Source organism: Mobula birostris, chromosome 12, assembly GCF_030028105.1.
Source record: "Mobula birostris isolate sMobBir1 chromosome 12, sMobBir1.hap1, whole genome shotgun sequence".
NCBI classification, from domain to species: domain Eukaryota; kingdom Metazoa; phylum Chordata; class Chondrichthyes; order Myliobatiformes; family Myliobatidae; genus Mobula; species Mobula birostris.
The window spans coordinates 111,331,951-111,356,942 of record NC_092381.1 but is presented as its reverse complement, the minus strand read 5'-3'; the positions used below and the strand labels follow the sequence as shown (position 1 = coordinate 111,356,942).

The following is a 24,992-nucleotide window of genomic DNA, read 5'->3' as shown; positions in this document are numbered from 1 at the left end:
ACGCCTTTTCACCGTCCGCTGCACAGCTTTAAATTGCAAATGCCGTGCTGGGAAGACATACCAAATCCAGCCTACATGACACTGGGCGCACGATGCAAGGGCTGAAACTTTAAGAATGCTTTTACTCAACCCAATATTGATAAAACCGAGATTTAGCTCAAGAACAGAGAGTGCTAAACTGAAATAAAGCAAGAAAAGCTCACGAACATTTTTATTTGCATTCTGCTTTTTAACTACACGCACAATGTCAATTAACCAGTTTCGTAAAGAGCCCGCCCTCTACCGCTTACATTGGTGCAAGGTCGTGCCAATTAGAACGCGTTGCCAGATTTCTTGGCGTTTATTGGGTAATGTTGGGTGTCATTCACCTGGAGGCCCATCCCATTTGGTGCCCTGAGCGGGGTGCGGAGCGGCTGAAGAGCGGCGCGACACGTTGTTCCCTGGGAGTTGTAGTCCTTGAAGCTTCACAGCGGTTTCGTCAGTCCTGGATAGAGAACTACAGCTCCCAGGAAGCACTGCGCCGCCGGGTTCCCATGTAACAGCTGAGAGCCCCGGGGCGCTGTGACAAGCCGCATCCAGAACGGAACCCTTGTTTATTTCAACGCGGAAGTAGTGACCTTTTAAATCTTTTTTGTGGGGTGCCGGGGGTTAAGTCTTCTTGAAAATAATGCAATGCAAAAGAATAAAAGGGAGGACAATAAAATAAGACGCCTTATGCCGAGGGAAAGGTTGCGCGGCTTCTCGAGGCTGGAGATACGGCGAACAGCACAAGGCTTTCATTAAACCAGCCCCAGGACTCAATGGCCAGCCCGGTGCATGGATGCACAAGTCGGGATTTTTTGCAATGGAGCCAGCAGCGATGAATTGCAGTGGGTCCCCAGCTGCAGAGGCGACCTCATGCAATGGGGACCCACAGAGGCAAGCCCCGCAGCAGGCTGCCCCCGGCTTCTGGACGGCGGTGTTCGACTACGAGTCGACGGCGGATGAGGAGCTGACCCTGCGCCGGGGTGACCTGGTCGAGCTGCTGTCCCAGGACTCCACCGTGTCCGGGGACGAGGGCTGGTGGACGGGCAAGATCAAGGACAAGGTGGGCATCTTCCCCAGTAACTACGTGAGTAACCGGGCGCAGCTCAGCCGGGACCTTCCCTCTCCGCCGGTCATTGACTTCGACGAGTTGCTCCTGGAGGAGATCATCGGTGTCGGGGGCTTCGGCAAGGTGTACAAGGGGCTGTGGAGGAACGACGAGGTGGCGGTGAAAGCGGCCAGGCAAGACCCGGACGAGGACATCAGCGTGACGGCGGACAATGTCCGTAAGGAGGCTCGGCTGTTCGGCATGCTGAGGCATCCCAACGTCATCCTGCTGAAGGGAGTGTGTCTGAAGGAACCCAACCTGTGCCTGGTGATGGAGTATGCCCGCGGTGGAGCCTTAAACCGAGCTCTGGCCGGTAGGAAGGTGCCCCCTCATGTCCTGGTCAACTGGGCGGTGCAGATCGCAAGAGGCATGAACTACCTCCATAACGAAGCCTTGGTTCCGGTGATACACCGGGACCTGAAATCCAGCAACAGTAAGTACGGGCACCGGCCGGTGACGCGAGTGTTGGTTATATTCAAGTCTTCGTGGTTTCGCAACTCTCCAGCAGCACGGCTTGCGCCGGTGTTTGAATGCGCGGTCACAGAATAGGCCATTCGGCCTACTCGTCCATGTTGACCTCTTTGCCCAGTCAGCTGGCTCTATCTGCCCACGTTTGGCCCGCAGCCCCTCTCCAGGCACTGATCCGCCAACGGTTCCATTTAATATCAGAGACTGTATACAGTACACAGTCTGAAATTCTTACTCAGACAATTTACTATCAGAGACTGTATACAGTACACAACCTGAAATTACTATTGTTCACAGACAATTTAATATCAGAGACTGTATACAGTATACAGCCTGAAATTCTTACTCTTTTCACTGACAATTTAATATCAGAGAATGTATACAGCCTGAAATTCGTACTCATCACAGACAATTCAATATTAGAGACTGTATACTGTATACAGCCTGAAATTCTTGCTCTTCACAAACAATTTAATATTAGAGAATGTATACATTATACAACCTGAAATTCGTACTCTTCACAGACAATTTAATATTAGAGACTGTATACAGTATACAGGCTGAAATTCTTACTCCTCACAGACAATTTAATATTAGAGACTGTATACAGTATACAGGCTGAAATTCTTACTTTTCACAGACATCCATGAAACAGAGAGGGGGAAAAGACCCCAAAGAATGAATGACAGAAAAATATTTGAACCCCAAAGCCTCCCTCCCCTCCCATGCACAAGTAGCAGCAAAAGCACCCACCCTCCCCCCACTTGATCCACCAAGAAAGTATCAGCTCCCCAGCATCCACCATGCAATAGCAAAGAGACCATCAAAAACTGAACACATTGACATATGGCAAATATGCTCCCCCTCCCCCTCTCTCTCTCCCAGCCACTATTCAAGACCATAAGATATAGGAGTGGAATTAGGCCATTCAGCTCATCGAGTCTGCTCTGCCGTTCCCTCATGGCTAATTTATTATCCTTCTCAACTCCATTCTCCTGCCTTCTCCCTGTAACCTTTCTTTCATGATATTCCTGGCAGATCACTACCACCCTTTCTGTGAATCTCGCCCTCATCCTCCTTATAAATCTCTCTCTTCTGAGCTTAAATGTACGCTCTCTTGTTTTCAGCACCAACCCCTTTTGTGTGGGGGGGGCCTATGTGCTGCCTACACCCCTCATATTCCTCTATTTTCTCGTGTTTATGGATGGCCACTTCACTGTGCAGTCTCTTCGAAGGATGCCTACCTGGAAGAAGCTTAAATATTCTCTTAAACGGGAGTTCGGTGAAACTCTCTCATTGCTCCTCCTCTCTAGTCTCTGCTGCCCTCTGGTTCCTCGTCTATGTGCTCACCTATCACCTTCCAGCTAGCCTCTTTCCCTCCCCCCATCCCTACTCACCTTTTTATTCTGACATCTCCCCCCCCTTCCTTCTCAGTCCTCGGCCTGTCACGTTGACTGTTTATTCATGTCCATAGATGCTGCCTGGCCTGCTGAGTTCCTGCAGTATTTTACTTTTGTTCTTTTGGATTTCCAGTCTCTGCACGTTTTCTCATGTTTGTGTTTGGGGCTGAGGGCTTGCCTGATAGAAGGAGATGTCAGTGCTTTGGATGGTGGAGTTGATGACTTTGTGGCCAAGTTTGTGGATGTTATGAAGATAGATGGAGGGGCAGGTAGTGTTGAGGAGGCAGAGAGGCTTCAGAAGGATTTAGACAGATTAGGAGAATGGACAAAGAAGTGGCAGGTAGAATACAGTGTCGGGAAGTGTATGGTCACGCGCTGTGGTAGAAGAAATAAAAGAGTAGACTATTTTCCAAATGGAGAGAAAATTGAAAAATCCGAGGTGCAAAGGGAATTGTGAGTTGTGCAGGATTCCCTGAAGGTTAATTTGCAGGTTGAGTCTGGTGGGGAAGACAAATGTGATGTTAGCATTCATTTCAAGAGGACTAGAGTATAAAAACAAGAATGTAATTTAGAGGCTTTATAAAACACTGGTAAGACCTCACTTGGAATATCTGAGTAGCTTTGGGCCCCTTATCTGAGAAAGGATGTGCTGACGTTGGAGAGGTTTCAAAGGAGGTTCATGAAAATGGTTCTGGGATTGAAAGGCTTGTCATATGAGAGGTGTTTGATGGCTCTGGGCCTTTACTCACTGGAATTCAGATGAATGGGGGGGGGGTGAGAATCTCTTTGGAACCTATTGAATGTTGAAAGGCCTCGATAGATTGGATGTTTCCGACGGTGAAGGAGTCTAACACCAGAGGGGCCAGCCTCAGAATAGAGGGATGTCCTCTTAGACTGGAGATGAGGATTTCCTTTAGCCAGAGGGTGGTGAATTTGTGGAATTCTTTGCCACGGGCCGCTGGGAAGGCTAAGTCATTAAAGCAGAGGCTGATAGATTCTTGATTGGTCAGGGGACGAAGGGAAATGGGGAGACAACAGGAGACTGGGGCTGAGAGGGAAAATGGATCAGCCATGGTGAAATGGCAGAGCAGACTTGGTGGGCCAAATGGCCAAATCCTGCTCCTATATCTCATGGTCAGGAGGGGCATAGGCAGGATGAAATCACATAGTCTTTTTCTTGGGCGAGGGATGATTAAAATCAGAAGGGCAGAAAGGAAGTTCTCAGCCTGAAACAACATCTACTTATCCCCCTCCACAGATGCTGTCTGACCTGCTGAGTTCTCCCGGCATTTTGTGTGTGTTGCTCTGGAATTCTAGCATCTGCAGAATCTCTTGGTTTATTTTATTTTCCCATTTTATTGAGATTTTCTTTTGGCTGCCCGTAAGGAGATGGATCTCAGGGTTGTAGAAAGTATACATACTTTGAAGATGCAGCACGGGACAGACCTTCCTGGTCCTTCAAACCCTGCCACCTAGCAACCCCCCCCCCCGATTTAACCAAAACCTGATCACGGGAGAACTTACAATCACCAATTCACTACCAAATGGGACATCTTTGGACTGTAGGAGGAAACTGGAGCATCCGGAGAAAACTCACACAGTCACAGGGAGAACATACAAACTCCTCGCAGGCAGTGATGGGAATTGAACCCGGGTCGCTGGTACTGTAAAGCGTTGTGCTAACCGCTACGCTACCGTGCTGCCTCGTTATTACTGTCATGTGAAGGGCTTTTGATCAGCGTGCCACCTGGACGGATCACGCCATACACAAGTGCATGGAGGTGGTAGAAGGAAAAGCAGAATGCGCTGGGGCCATAGCTGTCCATGCCACTCCCATTCACGTACCTATCCAAACTTCTCTCAAACATTGAAATCGAGCTTGCGTGCACCACTTGCACGGCGGCTCATTCTTTGCTTAGAGGGTAACCACCCTCCAAGCTAAGAAGTTTCCCCTCGTGTTCCCCTTAAAATTTTCACCTTTCACCCTTAACCATGACCTCTGGTTGTAGTCCCTCATAATTTTGTATGCCTCAATTGAATCTCCCCTCAATTTTCTACGTTCCAAGGAATAAAGTCCTAACCTATTCAATCTTTCCTTATAACTCAGGTGTTCCAGTCCCCCAGCAACATCCTTGTAAATTTTCTCTGCTCTCTTTCAACTTTATTGACATCTTTCCTGTAGATAGGTGACCAAAACTGCACACAATACTCCAAATAAGGTCTTTCCAATGTCTTATACAACTTCGACATAACATCCCATCTGCTGTTCTCAGAGCGTTGATTTATGAAAGCCAGTGTGCCAAAAGCTTTCTTTATAGCCCTATCAATCTGGGCCACCACTTTCAATCAACCTTTATTTCCAAAAAAAAAATTTATCTTTATTTCATCTTTTGGTGTGTATGAGGTTTCTTCAAGAGTCTGGTAACAGCAGGGTAGAAGCTATCCTTAAGCCTAGTGGTACACCTCCTCGAACCTTTGTATCTCCTGCCTGATGGGGGGTGGGGGAGAAAACAGAGAGTGACAAGGGAGGGAACCTTGTCCGTATTTTCAGCTTTCCCAACACAGCGGGAAGTGGATAGGGAATCGCTGTAGGTTTTCCATGTAGATAATTAAAGCGGGCCACCTTCACTGAGATTGGGTGAGACTAGAGCTAGAGGTCATGGGTTAAGGATGAGAGGTGACATGAGGGGAAACGTCACTCAGAGGGTGGTGAGAGTGTGGAACGAGCTGCCAGTGCAGGTGGTGCATGTGAGCTCGACTTCAACGTTTAAGAGAAGTTTGGATAGGTACGTGGATGGTAGGGGTATGGAGGGCTATGATCGATGGGAGTGGGATGAAAGACAGGTCGGCATGGACACATTCATTATGTGCCGAGTCGTATGGCGTGGGCGATCGTGGTCTTTCCATGACCATGATTGTTATGGGCAAATATTTCCACAAAAGTGGTTTGCCATTGCCGCCTTCTGGGCAGTGTCTTTACAAGATGGGTGACCCCGCCATTATCAACACTCTTCAGAGACTGTCTGCCCGGCGTCAGTGGTCGCATAACCAGGACTTGTGATATGCACCGGCTGCTCATACGACCATCCACCACCTGCTCCCATGGTCACTTCACCCTGATCAGTGGTGGTGGAGGGGCTACACCTGCCCAGGGGTGATCTACAGTCTAGCGGAGGGAAGGAGCGCCTTTCACCTCCTTTGGTAGAGACGTACCTCCACCCCATCACCCATTTTATAAGTAGGCTAATAGAAACAAATGTACAAACCCAGGTAATAATATCTATTTCTTATTGTAGTTTATATTTTTTATTGTGCCTTGCAATGTGCTGCTGCTGCAAAACAACACATTTCATGACAAATGCCAGTGATGTTTAACCTGATTGTGTTTCTGACACCTGATGCAGGTTTTCAAAATTAGGAGAAGCATAGACAGTGGTGTTCGCAGTCAGCATAATTTGCCCTGGATAGAACTGTCAACAATCGGAGAACAGGCTTTTAAGGTTGGGGGAGGGCGTGCAGGCAGGGGGAAGTTTGAAGGTGAAGTGAGGGGCAAGGTTTTTGTACGTAGTGAGTTTGGGTGTCTGGAATGGGTTAGTGGAAGAAGACAATTTATAGTTTGAGGCTTTCAGATCGACAGGTGTACAAAGGGAATGAAGGGATGTGGATGCAGGAGCATAGTTAGGAGTTGGATTCATGATCAGATTGACATTTTGGGCCAAATGGCCTGTCCGGTGCTGTCCTGTTGTACGTTTTATTTAAGAAACGAAGGGAAAAGATCCCTGGGGAGCTAGCAGCCTGATAACATCGTGTCAGTAGCAGAGGGACGCAGGCATACGTTACAAAAGGTGCACTAACTCAACTTCACAGGACTGGGCAGATTCAACATGGGTTTATGACGGGAAATAACGCTTGACTGATCCACCAGCCTAGGAGTATGTGATTAGCAGAATAGATTTAGATTTTCGGTTGGCTTTTATCAGAATCAGGTTTAATATCACCGGCACATGTGAAACTTGTTAACTTTGCGGCAGCAGTACAATGCAATACATGATAAATTACAGTAGTATATATGTGTATTAAATAGTTAAATTAAGATGGGCAGTACAAAAACAGAAATTATATAAAAAGAAAGCATTGAGGTAGTGTTTATGGGTTCAATGTCCATTTGGAAATCAGATAGCAGAGAAAAAGCTGTTCCTGAATCATTGAGTGTGTGTCTTCAGGCTCCTGTACCTCCTCCCTGATGGTAACAATGAGAAGAGGGCATGTCCTGGGTGGTGGGGGTCCTTAATGATGGAAACCATTTTTCTGAGGCACTGCTCCACCGTAAGGGAAGTTCTGACACAAGAGATTGGTAACAAAATGAAAGTTGGTGTTGAAGGTTATTTAGTGACATGACCGAGATGTTGTTCTCAGGCAGGGCACACAGGGTGGGTAAGTTCCCAAACCATGTCGAAGTGTACGGCAAATGAAGTTGATCCCTGATTGGTGATTGGACACTGGCCACTTATGGTTTGTGTCACCCATTGGCTAAGAGGAACAAATGTCATATTTCCAATTTGTTAACAGCGCGATATCGGTGATACTGAATCAGGAAGGAGGATGTTAACGGGGGCAAGGATTAGTTTTATTTGTCATATGTAGATCGAATCTACAGTGAAATGTGCTGTTTGCGTCAGCAACCGTCACAATTGAGAGGATGTACAGGGGGCAGCCCGCAAGTTTCCAGCACCAACGTAGTGTGCCCACAACTCACTGATCTGTGTGTTGGATATGTGGGTTATGACTAAAGACAAGATAGCTGCAGTAGCTTAGCACTTTAGTGCAAGGGTGTTTAATAGTTGCATCAAAAATCAAACTTACAGAAAAATTAGTGAAAGTAGTGCCAATGTTTACAAAAAAGGAATCTACTGTACCAGAAAACACAATAATAGCTCTGCACCTGTTACGTCCTGTGAGAACTCCTGGCAGCCCAGATCTCTCTCCCTCAGTGAGGGTGAAGAGCTCCTTTTGTTAGGTTCGATGTCAGATCGTCTCTGATTACCCGCAAAGTTAACTTCCGACTACACATGAATTAGTATATGATGCACCCCACAATGAGTTACAATCATATTACAAAATAAACAGAAGTAGCTCCCTTAAATACAGTGTGCAAACGACATATACACATTTACACAGCTCCATCACTATAGAAATGGAATATTTCGCCTTTCATATCGGAAAAGGCACCATAAAGACAACCAGAGCCCATCAGCTCAGTTTAGGGCCCATTGTGAGAGTATATGGGGATAGGCATTGAAGTACTTGCACTCAGCAGAATGACAGCAGAGTGACAAGAGTGTGTGTGTGTCTGTGTGTCTGGGGTGTGTGTGAGTGTAAGTAAATGGGTGCATTTACTAAGTGCTGTCTGCCTCACTGTACATCTTCGGAATGGGGAAGGAAATCGGAACACCCAGACGATTGCGAGGAGAACGTACAGCCTCCTTGCTGAAAGCAGCAGGAATTGAATCCTGATCACTGGCACAGTAAGGCGTTTGATAACCACTGCACTTGCATATACTGAAGCCAAGTCAATGGGTAAGGACATGGCAGGTGCAACAGAATATAAACCAGGAAAAGCAGCGTATTGTTGCATGATGAGAGACTTGAGTAACGTATGTTATCGTATTTGTCGACGTGGAGTGGAAAGTGAGTTTGTAAATCTGACAGGAGCAAAGGATGTTGGGAATGGGGAGGGTGGAGCATTATGGGAGGGATGTGGGACAGGTAAGGAGTGGGCTGGGGTGGCGTGGATACAGACACACCCAGCCCTGAGAAACCAGGCAAGGTCATTTGATTTCAAACAATTGATTTATTGATTGTCACACAATGTCTCTCTGGTGCTTCTTGCTTCCTCTCCTCTCCCTTCCTCTTTTCCCAACCATGATTCCCCTCTACCTGTCCCTTCCCACTCTCAGTCTACAGTAGAATCTGGTTTATCATCACTCACATATGTCATGAAGTTTTTTTTGCAGCACCACTCCCTGCGTAAAAAAAAAAAAACTTACCCCTGACATCTCCTCTATACCTACTTCCTGGCGTCTAAAACTGTGCCCTCTCGTGCTAGCCATTTCAGCCCTGGAAAAAGCGTCTGACTATCTACGCAATCAATACCTCTCATCATCTTATGCACCTCTATCAGGTCACCTATCATCCTCCGTTGCTCCAAGGAGAAAAGGCCGAGTTCACTCAACCTATTCTCATAAGGCATGCTTCCCAATCCAGGCAACATCCTTGTAAATCTCCTTTGCACCCTTTCTATGGCTTCCACATCCTTCCTGTACTGAGGCAAGCAGAACTGAGCACAGTACTCCAAGTGGGGTCTGACCAGTGTTCTATATAGCTGTAACATTACCTCTCGTCTCTTAAACTCAATCCCACAATTGATGAAGGCCAATGCACCGTATGCCTTCTTAACCACAGAGTCAACCTGCACAGCAGCTTTGAGTGTCCTATGGACACGGACCCCAAGATCTCTCTGATCCTCCACACTACCAAGAGTCTGACCATTAATACTATATTCTGCCATCGTATTTGACCTACCAAAATGAACCACCTCACACTTACCTGGGTTGAACTCCATCTGCCACTTCTCAGCCCAGTTTTGCATCCCATCAATGTCCCTCTGTAACCTCTGACAGCCCTCCACACTATCCACAACACACCCAATCTTTGTGTCATCAGCAAATTTACTAACCTATCCCTCCATTTGCTCATCCAGGTCATTTATAAAAATCACGAAGAGAAGGGATCTCAGAACAGATCCCTGAGGCACTCCACTGGTCACGGACCTCCATGCAGAATATGACCTGTCAACAACCATTCTTTGCCTACTGTGGGCAAGCCAATTCCAGATCCACAAAGCAAGGTCCCCTTGGATCCCATACCTCCTTACTTTCTCAATAAGCCTTGCATGGAGTACCTTATCAAATGCCTTGCTGAAAATCCATATACATTACATCTACTGCTCTTCCTTCATCAATGTATTTAGTCACATCCTCAAAAAATTCACTCAGGCTCGTAAGGCACGACCTGCCTTTGACAAAGCCATGTTGACTATTCCTAATCATATTATGCCTCTCCAAATGCTCATAAATCCTGCCTCTCAGGATCTTCTCCATCAACTTACCAACCACTGAGGTAAGACTCACTGGTCTATAATTTCCTGGGCTGTCTCTACTCCCTTTGTTGAATAATGGAACAACATCCGCAACCCTCCAATCCTCCAGAACCTCTCCCGTCCCCATTGATGATGCAAAGGTCATCACCAGAGGTTCAGCAATTCCCTCCCTCGCTTCCCACAGTAGCCTGGGGTACATCTCATCCGGTCCCGGCGACTTATCCAACTTGATGCTTTCCAAAAGCTCCTGCACATTCTCTTTCTTAATGTCTATATGCTTAAGCTTTTCAATCTGCTGTAAGTCATCCCTACATTCGCCAAGATCCTTTTCTGTAGTGAATACTGAAGCAAAGTATTCATTAAGTATCTCTGCTATCTCCTCCGGTTCCATACACGCTTTTCCACTGTCACACTTGATTGGTCCTATTCTCTCACGTCAAGTATGTGAATGCCTTGGGGTTTTCTTTAATCCTGCTCGCCAAGGCCTTCTCATGGCCCCTTCTGGCTCTCCCAATTTCATTCTTAAACACCTTCCTGCTAGCCTTATAATCTTCTAGATCTCTATCATTACCTAGTTTTTTGAACCTTTTGTAAGCTTTTGTACACCATGGTTCCTGTACACTACCATCCTTTCCGTCTCATTGGAACATACCTCTGCAGAACGCCGCACAAATACCCCCTGAGCATTTGCCACAATTCTGCTGTACATTTCCCTTAGAACATCTCTTCCCAATTTATGCCTCCAAGTTCCTGCCTGATAGCTTCATATTTCCCTTTACTGCATTGTGATCACTATCTCCAAAATGCTCGCCCAATGAGAGACCTGACGCCTGACCAGGTTCATTTCCCAATACCGGATCAAGTACAGCCTCTCCTCTTGTATGCTTATCTACATACTGTGTCAAGAAACCTTCCTAAACACAGCTAACAAACTTCACCCCATCTAAACCCCTTGCCCTATGGACATGCCAATCAATATTTAGGAAATTAAAATCTACCACCATGACAACCCTGTTATTATTACACCTTTATAGAAATTGTCTCCCTATCTGCTCCTCGATGTCCTGTTACTATTCGGTGGTCTATATATAAAAAAAAACACCCAGTAGAGTATTGAACCCTTCCTGTTTCTAACTTTCACCCGCAGAGACTCAGTGGACAACCTCTCCTTGACTTCCTCCTTTTCTGCAGCCGTGACACTATCTCTGATCTACAGTGCCAGGCCCCACCTCTTTTGCCTCCCTCCCTGTTATTCCTGCCCCTGAGCCATCCAAGTCTCTGTAATGGCCACAACATCATAGCTCCAAGTACTGATCCACGCTCTAAGCTCATTCACTTTGTTCATGATGCTTCTTGCATTAAAATAGACACATCTCAAACCATCGGTCTGAGCGTGTCCCTTCTTTATCACCTGCCTATCCTCCCTCTCGCACTGTCACCAAGCTTTCTCTGTTTGTGAGCCAACCACCCCTTCCTCCGTCTCTTCAGTTCTGTTCCCACCCCCCAGCAATTCTAGTTTAAATTTTCCCCAGTAGCCTTAGCCTGGATATTATCCTCCCTGCCAGGATATTGGTTCCCCCTCAGATTCAAGTGCAACCTATCCTTTTTGTACAGGTCACACCTGCCCCAAAAGAGGTCCCAATGATCCAGAAATCTGAATCCCTGCCCCCTGTTTCAATGCCTCAGCCACGCATTGATCTTCCACCTCACTCTATTCTTTGTCACGTGGCACAGGCAGTAATCCCGAGATTACTACCTTTGAGGTCCTGCTTCTCAACTTCCTTCCTAACTCCCTGTAGTGTGTTTTCAGGACCTCCTCCCTTTTCCTACCTACTTTCATTTGGTACCAATATGTACCACAACCTCTGGCTGTTCACCTTCCCACTTCAGGATATCGTGGATGCGATCAGAAACATCTCAGGACAGGAAATAATAAAATATTATTATTTGGGAATAGTGGGTGGAGGTTTTGATCAGCCTTACTGCTTGGGGAAAGTCACTGTTTTTGAGTCTGGTGGTCCTGGTGTGCATGCTATGGAGCCTCCTCGCTGATGGGAGTGGGACAAACAGTCCATGAGCAAGGTGGGTGGGATCTCTCATGATGTTACTGGCCCTTTCTTTGCAACCATTCTGTATTTATGTCTTTGCTGGCAGGTAGGCTGCTGCCGGAAATGCATTGGGCAGTTTCGACTATCCGTTGTGGAGGCTTCCTGTCCACCACAGTTCAGTTTCCGTACCGTGCAGTGATGCTCTCGACTGCACATCTGTAGGGTGACAATGTGCATAGTCCAGCGCTGTTCCAGCTCCTCGGAAAGTAGAGGTGTTGGTGAGCTTTCCTCAAGTGTAGAAGTGTTCTAGGACCATGTCAGGTTGTACGGGATGTGCACCCACAGGAGTTTGAAACTGCTCGTAGTTTCCATCGCTGTAAAAAAAAGGGTGTGAGTGCTGCAAATTTTCCTGAAGTTGATAACCATCTCCTTTGTCTAGTTGCTATTGAGGAAGAGGTTATTTGCCTGGCACATGGCCTTGAGCTCTTCCACTTCTCATCTGCAGGCTGTCTCATCGTTGTTGGTGATGGGCCCCATTACTGCTGTGTCATCGGCAAAGGTGACGATGTGTTCGGCCGTGCGGTCATTTGTGAGCAGAGTGTACTGCAGTGGGCTCAGCACACAGCCCTGGGGGGCACATCCACTCTGTAAAGGCCCTTCAATGTTTAATAGACTTCAGTGATATTTTTCCATCATTCTCCACTCGAGGAAGTGGAGGTCCAGAGCCATCAAACGGCCTTTTGTTCCCGGATTGTTCTAGTGAAACTCCTTTGGGACCTCTCCAACACCAGCACATCCTTTCTTAGATATGGGGCCCAAAGCTGCTCACAATACCCCAAATGTAGACTGCTTGAGAGGACTAGACGGGTATTATCTGCAGTCTATGGCAGGGGGATGGGAACCCACACAGAAAAGAAGAGGGAAGTGATGCAGAGACCAAAGCTAGAGTTAGTGAAGAAAAAAGTAAGAGCAGAGTGCAAAAAAGTAAAAAGCAAAAATCGCATAGGTCACTAGATTCAAAAAAGGACAATGAGTATAAGGGCACTTTATCTAAGTGCCCGTAGTATTAGAAACAAGGCTAGTGAACTTGTGGCACAGATCAGTACCAAGGCATATGATTTAGTGGCCATTACAGAAACCTGGTTGCAAGGTGGAGATGACTGGGAATTAAATCTGAGGGCATCAGGTAATATGGAAAGATAGGCAGGAAGGCAGAGGAGGTGGGGTGGCACTCTTAATTAAGGATGAGATCAGGGCGATTGTGAGAGACGATATAAGATCTACGGAGCAGAATGTTGAGTCCATCTGGGTAGAGATTAAGAATAGTAAAGGGAAAAAATCACTGGTGGGAGTTGTCTATTGGCCACCTAATAAAAATATTGCAGTGGCAGAGGCAATTAACCAAGAAATTACTGAGGCTTGTAAGACCAAAACGGCAATTGTCATGGGGGATTCTAACTTCCAACGTAGATTGGGTGAATCAGGTTGGTCAAGGAAGTCTTGAGGAGGACTTCATAGAATGCATCCGTGATGGATTTCTTAAGCAGCGTGTTAGTGAAACTACAAGGGAAAATGCTATCTTAGATCTTGTCCTGTGCAATGAGACAGGTAAGATTAACGATCTTGTAGCCAGGGATCCTCTTGGAAAGAGTGATCATAGTATGATTAAATTTCGCATACAGATGGAGGATGAAATAGTTAGATCTAAAACTAGTGTATTATGCTTGAACAAGGGAGATTACAACAGGATGAGGGAGGAGTTGACTAATGTGGATTGGAAGCACAGGCAATTTGGTAGGACATTTGAGGAACAGTGGAATACTTTCAGAGAGATTTTTCACAGTGCTCAACAAAAGTATATTCCAGTCAAAAGTAAGGACAGTAAGTGTGGGGAGAGCCAGCCTTGGATAACTAAGGAAATAAAAGATAGTATCAAATTAAAAGCTCGTGTTCAAAGTTGCAAAGAGTAGTGGGAAACTGAAGGACTGGGAAAACTTTAAAAAGCAACAAAGAACAACTAAACAAGAAATAAAGTAAGGGAAGATAGAGTATGAAAGTAAATTAGCACAAAATATAAAAACAGATAGCAAAAGTTTTTATAAATATATAAAGTGGAAGAGGGTCACTAAAGTGGAAGACCAGAAGGGGAAATTGATATTGAGTGATAAGGAAATGGCTGAGGCATTGAACAACTGTTTTGTGTCGGTCTTCATGGTGGAGGACATGTCTAATATGCCAAAGAATGATGTTATGGACGTAATGGGAGATGAGGACCTGGATAAAATCACTGTCACTAAAGAGATAGTGATGAGCTAACTAGAGGGCCTGAAGGTGGATAAGTCCCCTGGTCCTGATGGGATGCATCCCAGGGTCCTGATGGGAACTGGCGGAGGTTATAGTAGACACATTGGTAATCATTTACCAAAATTCTCCAGACTCTGGGCAGGTCCCGGCAGATAGGAAGACAGCAAATATCACACCACTTTTTAAAAACGGATGTAGGCAAAAGATGGGCAACTATAGGCCAGTTAGCTTAACATCTGTAGTTGGGAAAATGCTTGAAGCTGTCATTAAGGAAGAAATAGTGAAACATTTGGAAAGGAGTGGTTCCATTAGACAGACGCAGCATGGATTCAGAAAGGGCAGGTCCTGTTTGACAAACTTACTGGAGTTCTTTGAGGACATAATGAGTGCAGTGGATAGAGGGGAACAGGTGGATGTCGTATACTTGGATTTCCAGAAGGTGTTCGATTAGGTCCCGCACAAGAGACTTATAAATAATATACGGATGCATGGAATCGGAGGAAGTGTATTGGCATGGATAGTGGATTGGTTAACCAATAGAAGGCAGAGAGTTGGTATAAATGGGTGTTTCTCCGGTTGGCAGTCAGTGGTGAGTGGGGTGCCGCAGGGGTCGGTGCTGGGCCTGCAGCTGTTTACCATTTACATTGATGATTTGGAAGAGGGGACTGAGTGTAGTGTAGCAAAATTTGCTGATGACACTATACTGAGTGGAAAAGCAAATTGTAGAGAGGATGTGGCGAGTCTGCAGAGGGGTATAGATAGGTTAAGTGAGTGGGCCAAGGTCTGGCAGATGGAATACAACATTGGTAAATGTGAGATCATCCACTTTGGAAGGAATAATAGAAGAGCAGATTATTATTTAAATGGTGAAAGATTGCAGCATTCTGTTATGCAGAGGGACTTGGGAGTGCTTGTTCATGAATCGCAAAAAATTGGCTTGCAGGTACAACAGGTTATTAAGAAGGCAAACAGAATGTTGGCCTTCATTGCTAGAGGGATTGAATTCAAGAGCAGGGAGGTCATGCTGCAACTATGCAGGGTACTGGTGAGGCCGCACCTGGGGTACTGTGTGCAGTTCTGGTCTCCATACTTGAGGAAGGATATACTGGCTTTGGAGGCAGTGCAGAGGAGGTTCACCAGGTTGATTCCAGAGATGAAGAGGTTAACCTATGAGGAGAGATTGAGTCGCCTGGGACTATACTCTCTGGAATTCAGAAGAATGAGAGGGGATCTTATAGAAACATATAAAATTTTGAAAGGGATAGATAAGATTGAAGTAGGAAAGTTGTTTCCATTGGTAGGTGAGACTAGAACTAGGGGACATTGCCTCAAGATTCAAGGGAGAAGATTTAGGACGGAGATGAGGAGAAACTGTTTTTTCCAGAGTGGTGAATCTGTGGAATTCAATACCCAGGGAAGCAGTTGAGACCTCTTCACTAAATATATTTAAAATACAGTTAGATAGGTTTTTACATAGTAGGAGAATTAAGGGTTATGGGGAAAAGGCAGGTAGATGGAGCTGAGTTTACGGGCATGAGTTTATGATCTTATTGAATGCTGAGGCAGGCTCGATGGGTCGGATGGCCGACTCCTGCTCCTATTTCTTAGGATGAGATCTCATTGAGACTTGCAGCATCTCTGTGGGGCTGGACAGGCTGGATGCAGGTTGGATCTTGCCCTCTTGCTGTGGAGTGTCAAGCAGAGAGGCTCAAAGTATGGGCCCGCCCATTTAGGAAAGAGGTAATGACCACAAGAGGTTCTGCAGATTCTTGACATCTTGAACAATGCAGCCAAAACGCTGGAGGAACTCAGCAGGTCAGGTAGCGTCAATGGCGAGTCCTGACGAGTTTCTCCAGCATCTTGTGTAGGCAGAGATGAGCAGTTCATTCACCCAGAGTGCAGTGAGCGTGCAGAGTTCTCATCCCTGGAGGTCTGTAAACTCTGAAAGTAATTCAAAGCAGAGCTCGGTAAATTTCCGGATGTGACAGGAGTTGGGGTGATAGGATCGTGCAAGGAGAAAAGCACTGAGGTGGGACATCCGCCGTGGCCCTGATCACTGGTGGCTCAACTGTCCACATGGAAGTTGTTAAGTCTCAAAGGCTGCAGTGTGTCCAGTCAGAAGATGAATGTTGAGTGAACTTGTTGAACTTGGTACAGTGTACACTCATTGACCACAGCAACTCACTCTTTCTGCAGTTGTTTTTACCTGGTGGAGCAGACTGCATTGGGAGCAGCAGATGCAGAAGCAGATTAATTAGCTTCTGTTATTTTTTTTATGTCATTCATTCTTTGGGGTTTTCTTCTGCTTCATGGATGTCTGTGAAGAGTAAGAATTTCAGGTTGTATACTGGAAACATTCTCTGATATTAAGTGGAACCAATGAGCCATCACCTCCAACATGAGGTGAAATTTGTCGGTTTACAGCAGCAGGGCTGTGCGAGGGCGGAATGACAATGTAGCAGTTAATGTAACGCAGTCACGGCGCCAGTGACCACTGATCGGGGTGCGATTTGCGCCGCTGTCTGTGAGCAGTTTGTATGTTCTCCCTGTGACTGCGTGGGTTTCCTCCGGGTGCTTCGGTTTCCTCCCACAGTCCAGAGACGTACCGGTTAGGGTTAGTGAGTTGTGAGCATGCTATATTGGCACTGGAAGTGTGGTGAAAGTTCCGGGCTGCCCCAGCACAATCTGTACTGGTTTGAATTGACACAAGTAACACATTTCACTGTATGTTTCAATGTTGCCATGTACATGACAAAGCTAATCTTTTTAAAACAATATTTTAAAAATGCCCTCATGATTCAGATTCCACGACCCTCCAAAGCAGAGTAACCCAAAGATTTAGGCTTGCATTCCAGGGTTCAAATCCCACCATGGCTGATGTAATTAAGGAATTGGCCACGAAATTACCATATCATCTCAAACCCGCTTATTCCAACAGTGGCCCCACAGGGAAGGAGGCCTCTGCTTTCCTGCTGTGGACTGTCTTTGCTTCCAGACCCACCAATGTGATTGAGTCTTGAGTGGCTTGTTACACCTCTCAGCTCATGGGATTGAACTCTACAGCCTGTATTCTCTACTTATTGCTTATTTGTTTATTTATTTTTTCCCCTCTGTATTTGCAGTTTGTTGTCTCTTACACATTGGTTGTCCATCTCTGTCGTGTGCGGTTCTTTAATTGATTCCGTTGTTTCTTTCTATTTACTGTGAATGCCCTCAAGAAAATGAATCTCAGGTAGTACAGAATGACCTCTATGAACTTTGACAATTTACTTGGAACGTTGAACATTTGACGAGGGCCTTACCAGATCCTCAAAGCCGAATTTTGAAACAAACTTGAGGGCTTTATCTTCTGGGGCCCTCCTGATCATTACCACAGAATAGAAGTTCAGATTCAGTCTTGATTGTCATTCAACCATACATGAATACAGCCAAGTGAGACATCATTACTCCAGGGCCAAGGTGCAAAACACAATACCAACTATCACACACAGCACAAGCCACATATAAGATAGCAGTAAAATGCAGTCACATACAAAAAAAATACAGTCCAAGTCCCTGAGTCTATGGTTGTTGCAGCAGTCTACAGTCGAACACAATATATCTTATCTTCTGCCGCGAGAACACTGGAGGTTAGCACCAACTCCTGCAAGGATGCCGCAGTGGAGAACTTCTGACTCCCTCCCCAGACGGCTACAAACAGGCTACACTGTGGTTTGAGGCCTAGTCCTTGCTATAACCGAGGTCATGCAGCTTCCCTGCCATCTGCCAATTAAACAATGCAGCATTCCACATTAGCAATGTCCATTGGGGTCTTGCGACTAAGACAATGTTCAACTGCACACCATCTTCATGCACCAGTGCCTGTCTGACGCAGGCAGTGGCGTGATCCGCATCAAGCCTAGCTCCTTCAGTCTCGCTGCTAACGTGCAACTCTTTAAGTTCCTAATGTCTTGCGATCGTAACAAGTACAGTTTAGAAAAAGGCAGTAACACCTTTGGTTGGTGTTACCTGTAGTAGTCCGAGTGTGCTGCCATCTTACTGAAGACAATAGAAGTGAGTTGTGTGAGACAAACTGGTGATAAGAGGCCACCAGGTTCTGGTACTTGGTCAGAAAGCTCTATATGAGATGAAGTGTTCTTGGCTTTTTTTTTTGGAGATACAGTGTGAAAAAGGCCCTTCTGGCACAATGAGCCTGAAATGTCCAATTAGACATGGGAGAAATTAATCTACTGGTCCCTATATTTTTGGATTGTGGGAGGAAAAGTTAATTTGCAGGTTGAGTTGATGGTGAGGGAGGCAAATGCAGTGTTAGCATTCATTTCAAGAGGACTAAAATTTCAAAGCAAGGATGTAATGTTGACTCTTTATAGGGCACTGGTGAGGCCTCACTTGGAGCATGGTGAGCAATTTTGGGCCCTTTATCTGAGAAAGCATGTGCTGACATTGGAGAGGGTTTAGAGGAGGTTCACGAAAATGATTCTGGGATTGAAAGGCTTATCATATGAGAAATGTTTTATACTTCTGTGCCTGTCCTCGCTGGAATTTAGAAGAATGGGGGTGACCTCATTGAAACCTATCAAATGTTGGAAGGTCTCGATAGAGCGGATGAGGAGAGGATGTTTCCTGAGGTGGGGGGGGGGTGTTCTAAGACCAGAGGGGACAGCCTCAGAATAGTGGGACATCCATTTAGAATGGAGATGATGAATTTCTTTAGCCAGAAGGTAGTGAATCGGTGGAATTTGTTGCCACAGGCAGCTGTAGAGGCCAAGCCGTTTGGTACATTTAATGCAGAGGCTGACAGATTCCTGACAAGTCAGGGCATGAAGGAATACGGGGAGGAGATTGGGGCTGAGAGGGAAAATGGATCAGCCGTGATGAAATGGTGGAGCAGGCTCGATGGGCCAAGTGGTGGAATGCTGTTCCTATATCGTATCGAAACCGGAACACCACGTGGTCGTGGGGAGAATGTGCGAACTTCACACAGGCAGTGGCAGGAATTGAACCGGGGTCATTGGTGCTATTATGGTGTTATGCTACTGTGTCATCTACAAAATATTTTCAGAGCTCATTCCCTAAAAAGGGTCCTGTTAGCAGATTCCACAGAAGGAGCTGAGTGCTAAAGAGAGGCAAGGGTACGAGATAAGATATGGATCGCAATGGACAGGCTCAAGGCACGGCCTCCTGTTTGACTTGGCACTGTCCGTGTGGAGTTTGCTCATTCTCCCTGAGACTATACACATTTCCTTCCCCCAGAAGCTCTGGTTTCTTCCCATGTCTCAACACCTTGTTGGTCAGTGAGCCAATCAACTGTGGTAAGCTGTCCCTGGTGTGTAGGTAGACCATGGGGAGAATAAAAATGGGATCACTGTAGAAGTTCAAAGTAAATTTGTTATCAAAGTACACAAATGTCACATTATGCAACCTGAGATTCATTTTCTTGAGGGCATACTCAATAAATCCATAGAATAATAACCATAACAGAATCAATGAAAGACCATCACCCAACTAGGGCATTGAACCACTGTGCAAATACAAAAAAAAAATAGATAAGCAATAAATATCGAGAATACGAGATGAAGAGTCCTTGAAAGTTGGTTGTGGGAACAGTTCAAAGACTGGCCAAATGAAGTTGAGTAAAGTTGTCCCCCCAGTTCAAGAATATGATGGTTGAAGAGTAATGACTGTTCCTGAACCTGGTGGTGTGGGACCTGAGACTCATTGTGGTGAGTGAAGTTATCCACACTGGTTCAGGAGCCTGATGGTTGTGGGGTAATAACTGTTCCTGAACCTGGTGGTGTGGGACCTGAGACTCATTGTGGTGAGTGAAGTTATCCACACTGGTTCAGGAGCCTGATGGTTGAGGGGTAATAACTGTGCCTGAACCTGGTGGTGTGGGTCCTGAGGCTCATTGTGGGGAGTGAAGTTATCCACACTGGTTCAGGAGCCTGATGGTTGTGGGGTGATAACTGTTCCTGAACCTGGTGGTGTGGGACCTGAGGCTCATTGTGGTGAGTGAAGTTATCCACACTGGTTCAGGAGGCTGATGGTTGTGGGGTAATAACTGTTCCTGAACCTGGTGGTGTGGGACCTGAGGCTCATTGTGGTGAGTGAAGTTATCCACACTGGTTCAGGAGCCTGATGGTTGAGGGGTAATAACTGTGCCTGAACCTGGTGGTGTGGGTCCTGAGGCTCATTGTGGGGAGTGAAGTTATCCACACTGGTTCAGGAGCCTGATGGTTGTGGGGTGATAACTGTTCCTGAACCTGGTGGTGTGGGACCTGAGGCTCATTGTGGTGAGTGAAGTTATCCACACTGGTTCAGGAGGCTGATGGTTGTGGGGTAATAACTGTTCCTGAACCTGGTGGTGTGGGACCTGAGGCTCATTGTGGTGAGTGAAGTTATCCACACTGGTTCAGGAGCCTGATGGTTGTGGGGTAATAACTGTTCCTGAACCTGGTGGTGTGGGACCTGAGGCTCATTGTGGGGAGTGAAGTTATCCACACTGGTTCAGGGGCCTGATGGTTGTGGGGTAATAACTGTTCCTGAACCTGGCGGTGTGGGACCTGAGGCTCATTGTGGTCAGTGAAGTTATCCACACTGGTTCAGGAGCCTGATGTTTGTAGGGTAATAACTGTTCCTGAACCTGGTGGTGTGGGACCTGAGGCTCATTGTGGTGAGTGAAGTTATCCACACTGGTTCAGGAGCCTGATGGTTGTGGGGCAATAACTGTTCCTGAACCTGGTGGTGTGGGTCCTGAGGCTCCTGTACCATCTTCCTAATGGCAGCAGTGAGAAGAGAGCATGTCCTGGGTGGTGGGGGTGTCTGCTGATGGATGCTGCTTTCCTGTGACAGCATTTCATGTAGATGTGCTCAGTGTGGGGAGGGTTTTACCTGTGATGGACTGGGCAGCATCCACTGCTTTTTGTAGGATTTTTCATTCAAGGGCATTGGTGTTTCCATACCAGCCTGTGGTGCCTCCACACCAAAATTCACAGTAAGTTTCTTATCAATGTACATAGATGTCACCACAGATAATCCTGAGGTTCATTTTCCTGCGGCATACTCACTAAATCCACGAACCATCATTGAATCAATGAATGACCAGACCCAGCATGGCTGACAGACAATAAGTGTGCAAAAGACAGCAAACTGCAAATGCAAAAGATTCAGATTTATTATCACCGGCATAAGATGTGAAGTTTGTTAACTTAGCAGCAGCAGTTCAACGCAATACGTGATAATATAGGGGGGGAGAAAAAGTAAATCAATTACAGCAGTACTTATGTGTATACCGAATAGATTTAAATTGTGCAAAAACAAAAATATACATTTTTAAAAAGTGAGGTGGTGTTCATGGGTTCAATGTCCATTCAGAAATCTGATGGCCAAGGAGAAGGAGCTGTTCCTGAATCATTGAGTGATTCAGGCTCCTGTGCCTCCTCTGTGATGGTAGCATTGGGAAGAGAGCATGTCCTGGGTGATGGGGTCCATGATAACGGATGTCTCCCTTCTGAGGCACCACTCCTTGAAGATGTCTTGGGTATGACAGAGGCTAGTACTCAAGATGGAGCTGATGAATTTTGCGACTTTAGTTTTTTTTTTTCAGTCCCCCTCCCCCCCAGCATACCAGACAGTGAGACAATCTGTCAGAATGCTCTCCATGGTACATCTCTACAAGATTTTGAGTGTTTTAGTTGACCAACCAAATCTCTTCAAACTCCTAATGAAATACCGCAGCTGTCTTGCCTTCTTTATAGCTGCGTGAATATGTTGGGACCAGGTTAGAGATACCACCTCAGAGGTATTGGCACCCAGGAACTTGAAATTGCTCACTCTTTCCACTTCTGATCCCTTGAGGATTCGTTTGTGTTCCCTTGTCTTACCTCTTCTGATATCTTCAATCAGTTCTTTCATCTTACTGACATTGGGTGCAAGGTTGTTGCTGTGACACCACTCTTACCAGCTGGTATATCTTGATCTTGTACGTCACCATCTGAGATTCTACCAACAATGGTTGTATCATCAGTAAATTTATAGACTTTATTTGAGCTATGCCTAGCCACACAGTGATGGGTATAGAGGGAGTAGAGCAATGAACTAAGCACACACCCCTGAGGCACACCAGAGTTGAGCGTCAGTGAGGAGGAGATATTATCACCAATCTGCACAGATTGTGCTCTTCCAGTTAGGAAGTCGAGGATCCAATCGCAGAGAGAGGTACAGAGGCCCAGGTTCTGTAGCTTATCGATCAGGATCGTGGGAAAGAGAAAAATAAGACATAATAATAAATAAGCAATAAATATTGAGAGTGTGAGATTAGGAGTCCTTGAAAGTGAATCCATAGGATGTGGGAACATTTCAGTGATCTGGATAACAATGTGGTTAACTGGATGTCACCAAGGTTGGGAATGTAGTGGAAATTGAGGAAGACCATCAGAGCTTGCAGTGAGATCTGGACCAGCTGGAAAAATACAGATGGAGTTTAATGCAGACAAGTGCGAGGTGTTGCACTTCAGTAGGACTAACTAGTGTAGGTCTTGCACAGTGAACGGTAGGGCACTGAGGTGTGCGGTAGAACAAAGGGATCTGGGAATACAGGTTCATAATGGTGTTACGAGTTGACAGGGTTGTTACAAAAGCTTTTGGCACTTTGGTCTGCATAAATCAATGTATTGAGTAGAGGAGTACAGGTTTGTTATGTTGAGGTTATAGAAGGCCTAATTTTGGTCACCTACATACAGGAAAGATGTAAATAAGGTTGACAGAGTACAGAGTACAAATTTCACGTCACATGCTGGTGATAATAAACCTGATTCAGATTCTGAGAGAAAATTTACAAGGATGTTGCTGGGTCTGGAGGACCTGAGTCATAAGGAGAGATTGAACAGGTTAGGACTTTATTCATTGGAACATAGAAGACTGAGGGAAGACTTGACAGTGATACACAAAATTATGAGGGGTATAGACAGGGTAAATGCAAGCAGGCTTTTTTTTCCACTGAGGTTGGGTGGGACTACAACTGGAGGTCATAGGTTAAAGATGAAAGGTGAGAAGTTTAAGGGGAACGTGAGAGGAAACTACATCACTCAGAGGGCTGTGAGAGTGTGGAACGAGCTGCCAGCACATGGTGCCTGCAATTTCGATTTCAATGTTTAAGAGAAGTTTGGGTCTGTACATGGATGGAGGGCTATAGTCTGGCTGCAGGTCGACAGGACTAGGTAGTTTAAATGATTTGGCCTGGACTAACTGGACCAAAAGGCTGTATTTTTCTTTGAACCTATGACTAAGTTTAAAGCATTGTCATAATAAGAGTCCCCCCCCTGACCTGTTCCCACAGGGAGCGGAAGTGATTGAATGCTGAAGTTACTTTGGAATTTGCATGTGTAGAGGACATTTGCATTGCACCGAGGAAACAAGCCATTCAGTCCATCGTGCTGGTGCTTGCCTATTTACTTGGTGGCGCTCAGGGCAGTTCAGGCAGTCCGGGTTCAGTTCCAGCGCCGGCTGTAAGGACTATGTCCATTCTCCCCGTGACTGTGCGGGGTTCCAGCAGGTGCTCTGGTTTCCTCCCACAGTCCAGTCGGTAGATTGGTCACATGGGTGGAACTGGAGAGTGCGGTCTCGTTGGGCCGGAGGGGCCTGTCACTGTGCTGTGTCTCAGGATAACCACTCTTCTGCTTGTTATGACGCTGGCGTTTAGGGCAGCAGTGAAGATCCTCCATCGCTGGCCGTGTTCAGGGCTTCCTTTGTCTTGCCAGTAACTTCCTCTCAGTTTTCACTCCTGTCAGTCATGCAAGTCCCGGGTGGAGACTCAGGAATACCCTCACACTCAGATGCAGAAGGATTCTTTATTGCTGTTTCCGTAACAGTTTTGTTTGACCAGTCAGGGTGGTTAGCCCTGAGCTGAACCCCAGAACCTGGAGGACCAGTGGACCTCTCTCAGTCTGACCTCTACCCTTTGACCTGTCTGGCATGGGTGACCCTACCAAGTGCCAAAGCACAAAGCTTTGACAGCGGCCAATGTAGCTGTCCGGGTCATTGAGGCACGCAAATCTCCAAACTCTATGACAAGGTTGTGGTCGTCCTGGGCGTCTAGATAACTAAATAAAATAAATAATGTACTTTTGTTCTGGCTGCTATGTGCTGTAAAGCCTTATCCTCCCCCCTCTCTTACACCCAGCACTTGCCCCCCCCACCTGTGCCAGTGGGAGGAAGTTCCCCATCTCACCCACTCCCCCTGGACTGGTGTATCAGTAATCTCTTCTGCTTCAGAGCCTCTCCTTCTGGTCTCTTCTTGCGTCACCCCCCCCCCCCCCCCCATCCACCCCAGATTCTAACCCTTCCCTACAAACACCGGGCAACTTACTGCGGTCTCTTATCCCACTGATCTGCACATGGGAGGACTCGACATGGTCGCAGGGAGAATGTGCAGACCACACAGACAGGGCCATTGTTATTGACAGGGCCAATGTCAGATGTTA

The 24,992-nt window shown here is 46.3% G+C and overlaps 1 protein-coding gene across 1 annotated transcript in view; it reads left to right on the top strand.

Moving 5' to 3' along the window:
• Nucleotides 1–555: 555 nt before the first annotated feature.
• Nucleotides 556–24,992, top strand: part of map3k10 (mitogen-activated protein kinase kinase kinase 10) — a 100,649-nt gene continuing 76,212 nt past the window's right edge. Inside the window, exon 1 of the mRNA XM_072274488.1 lies at nucleotides 556–1,565. Coding sequence (XP_072130589.1) covers nucleotides 821–1,565 — 745 coding nt within the window. The 5' untranslated portion in view covers nucleotides 556–820. The remainder of the gene's footprint in view (nucleotides 1,566–24,992) is intronic.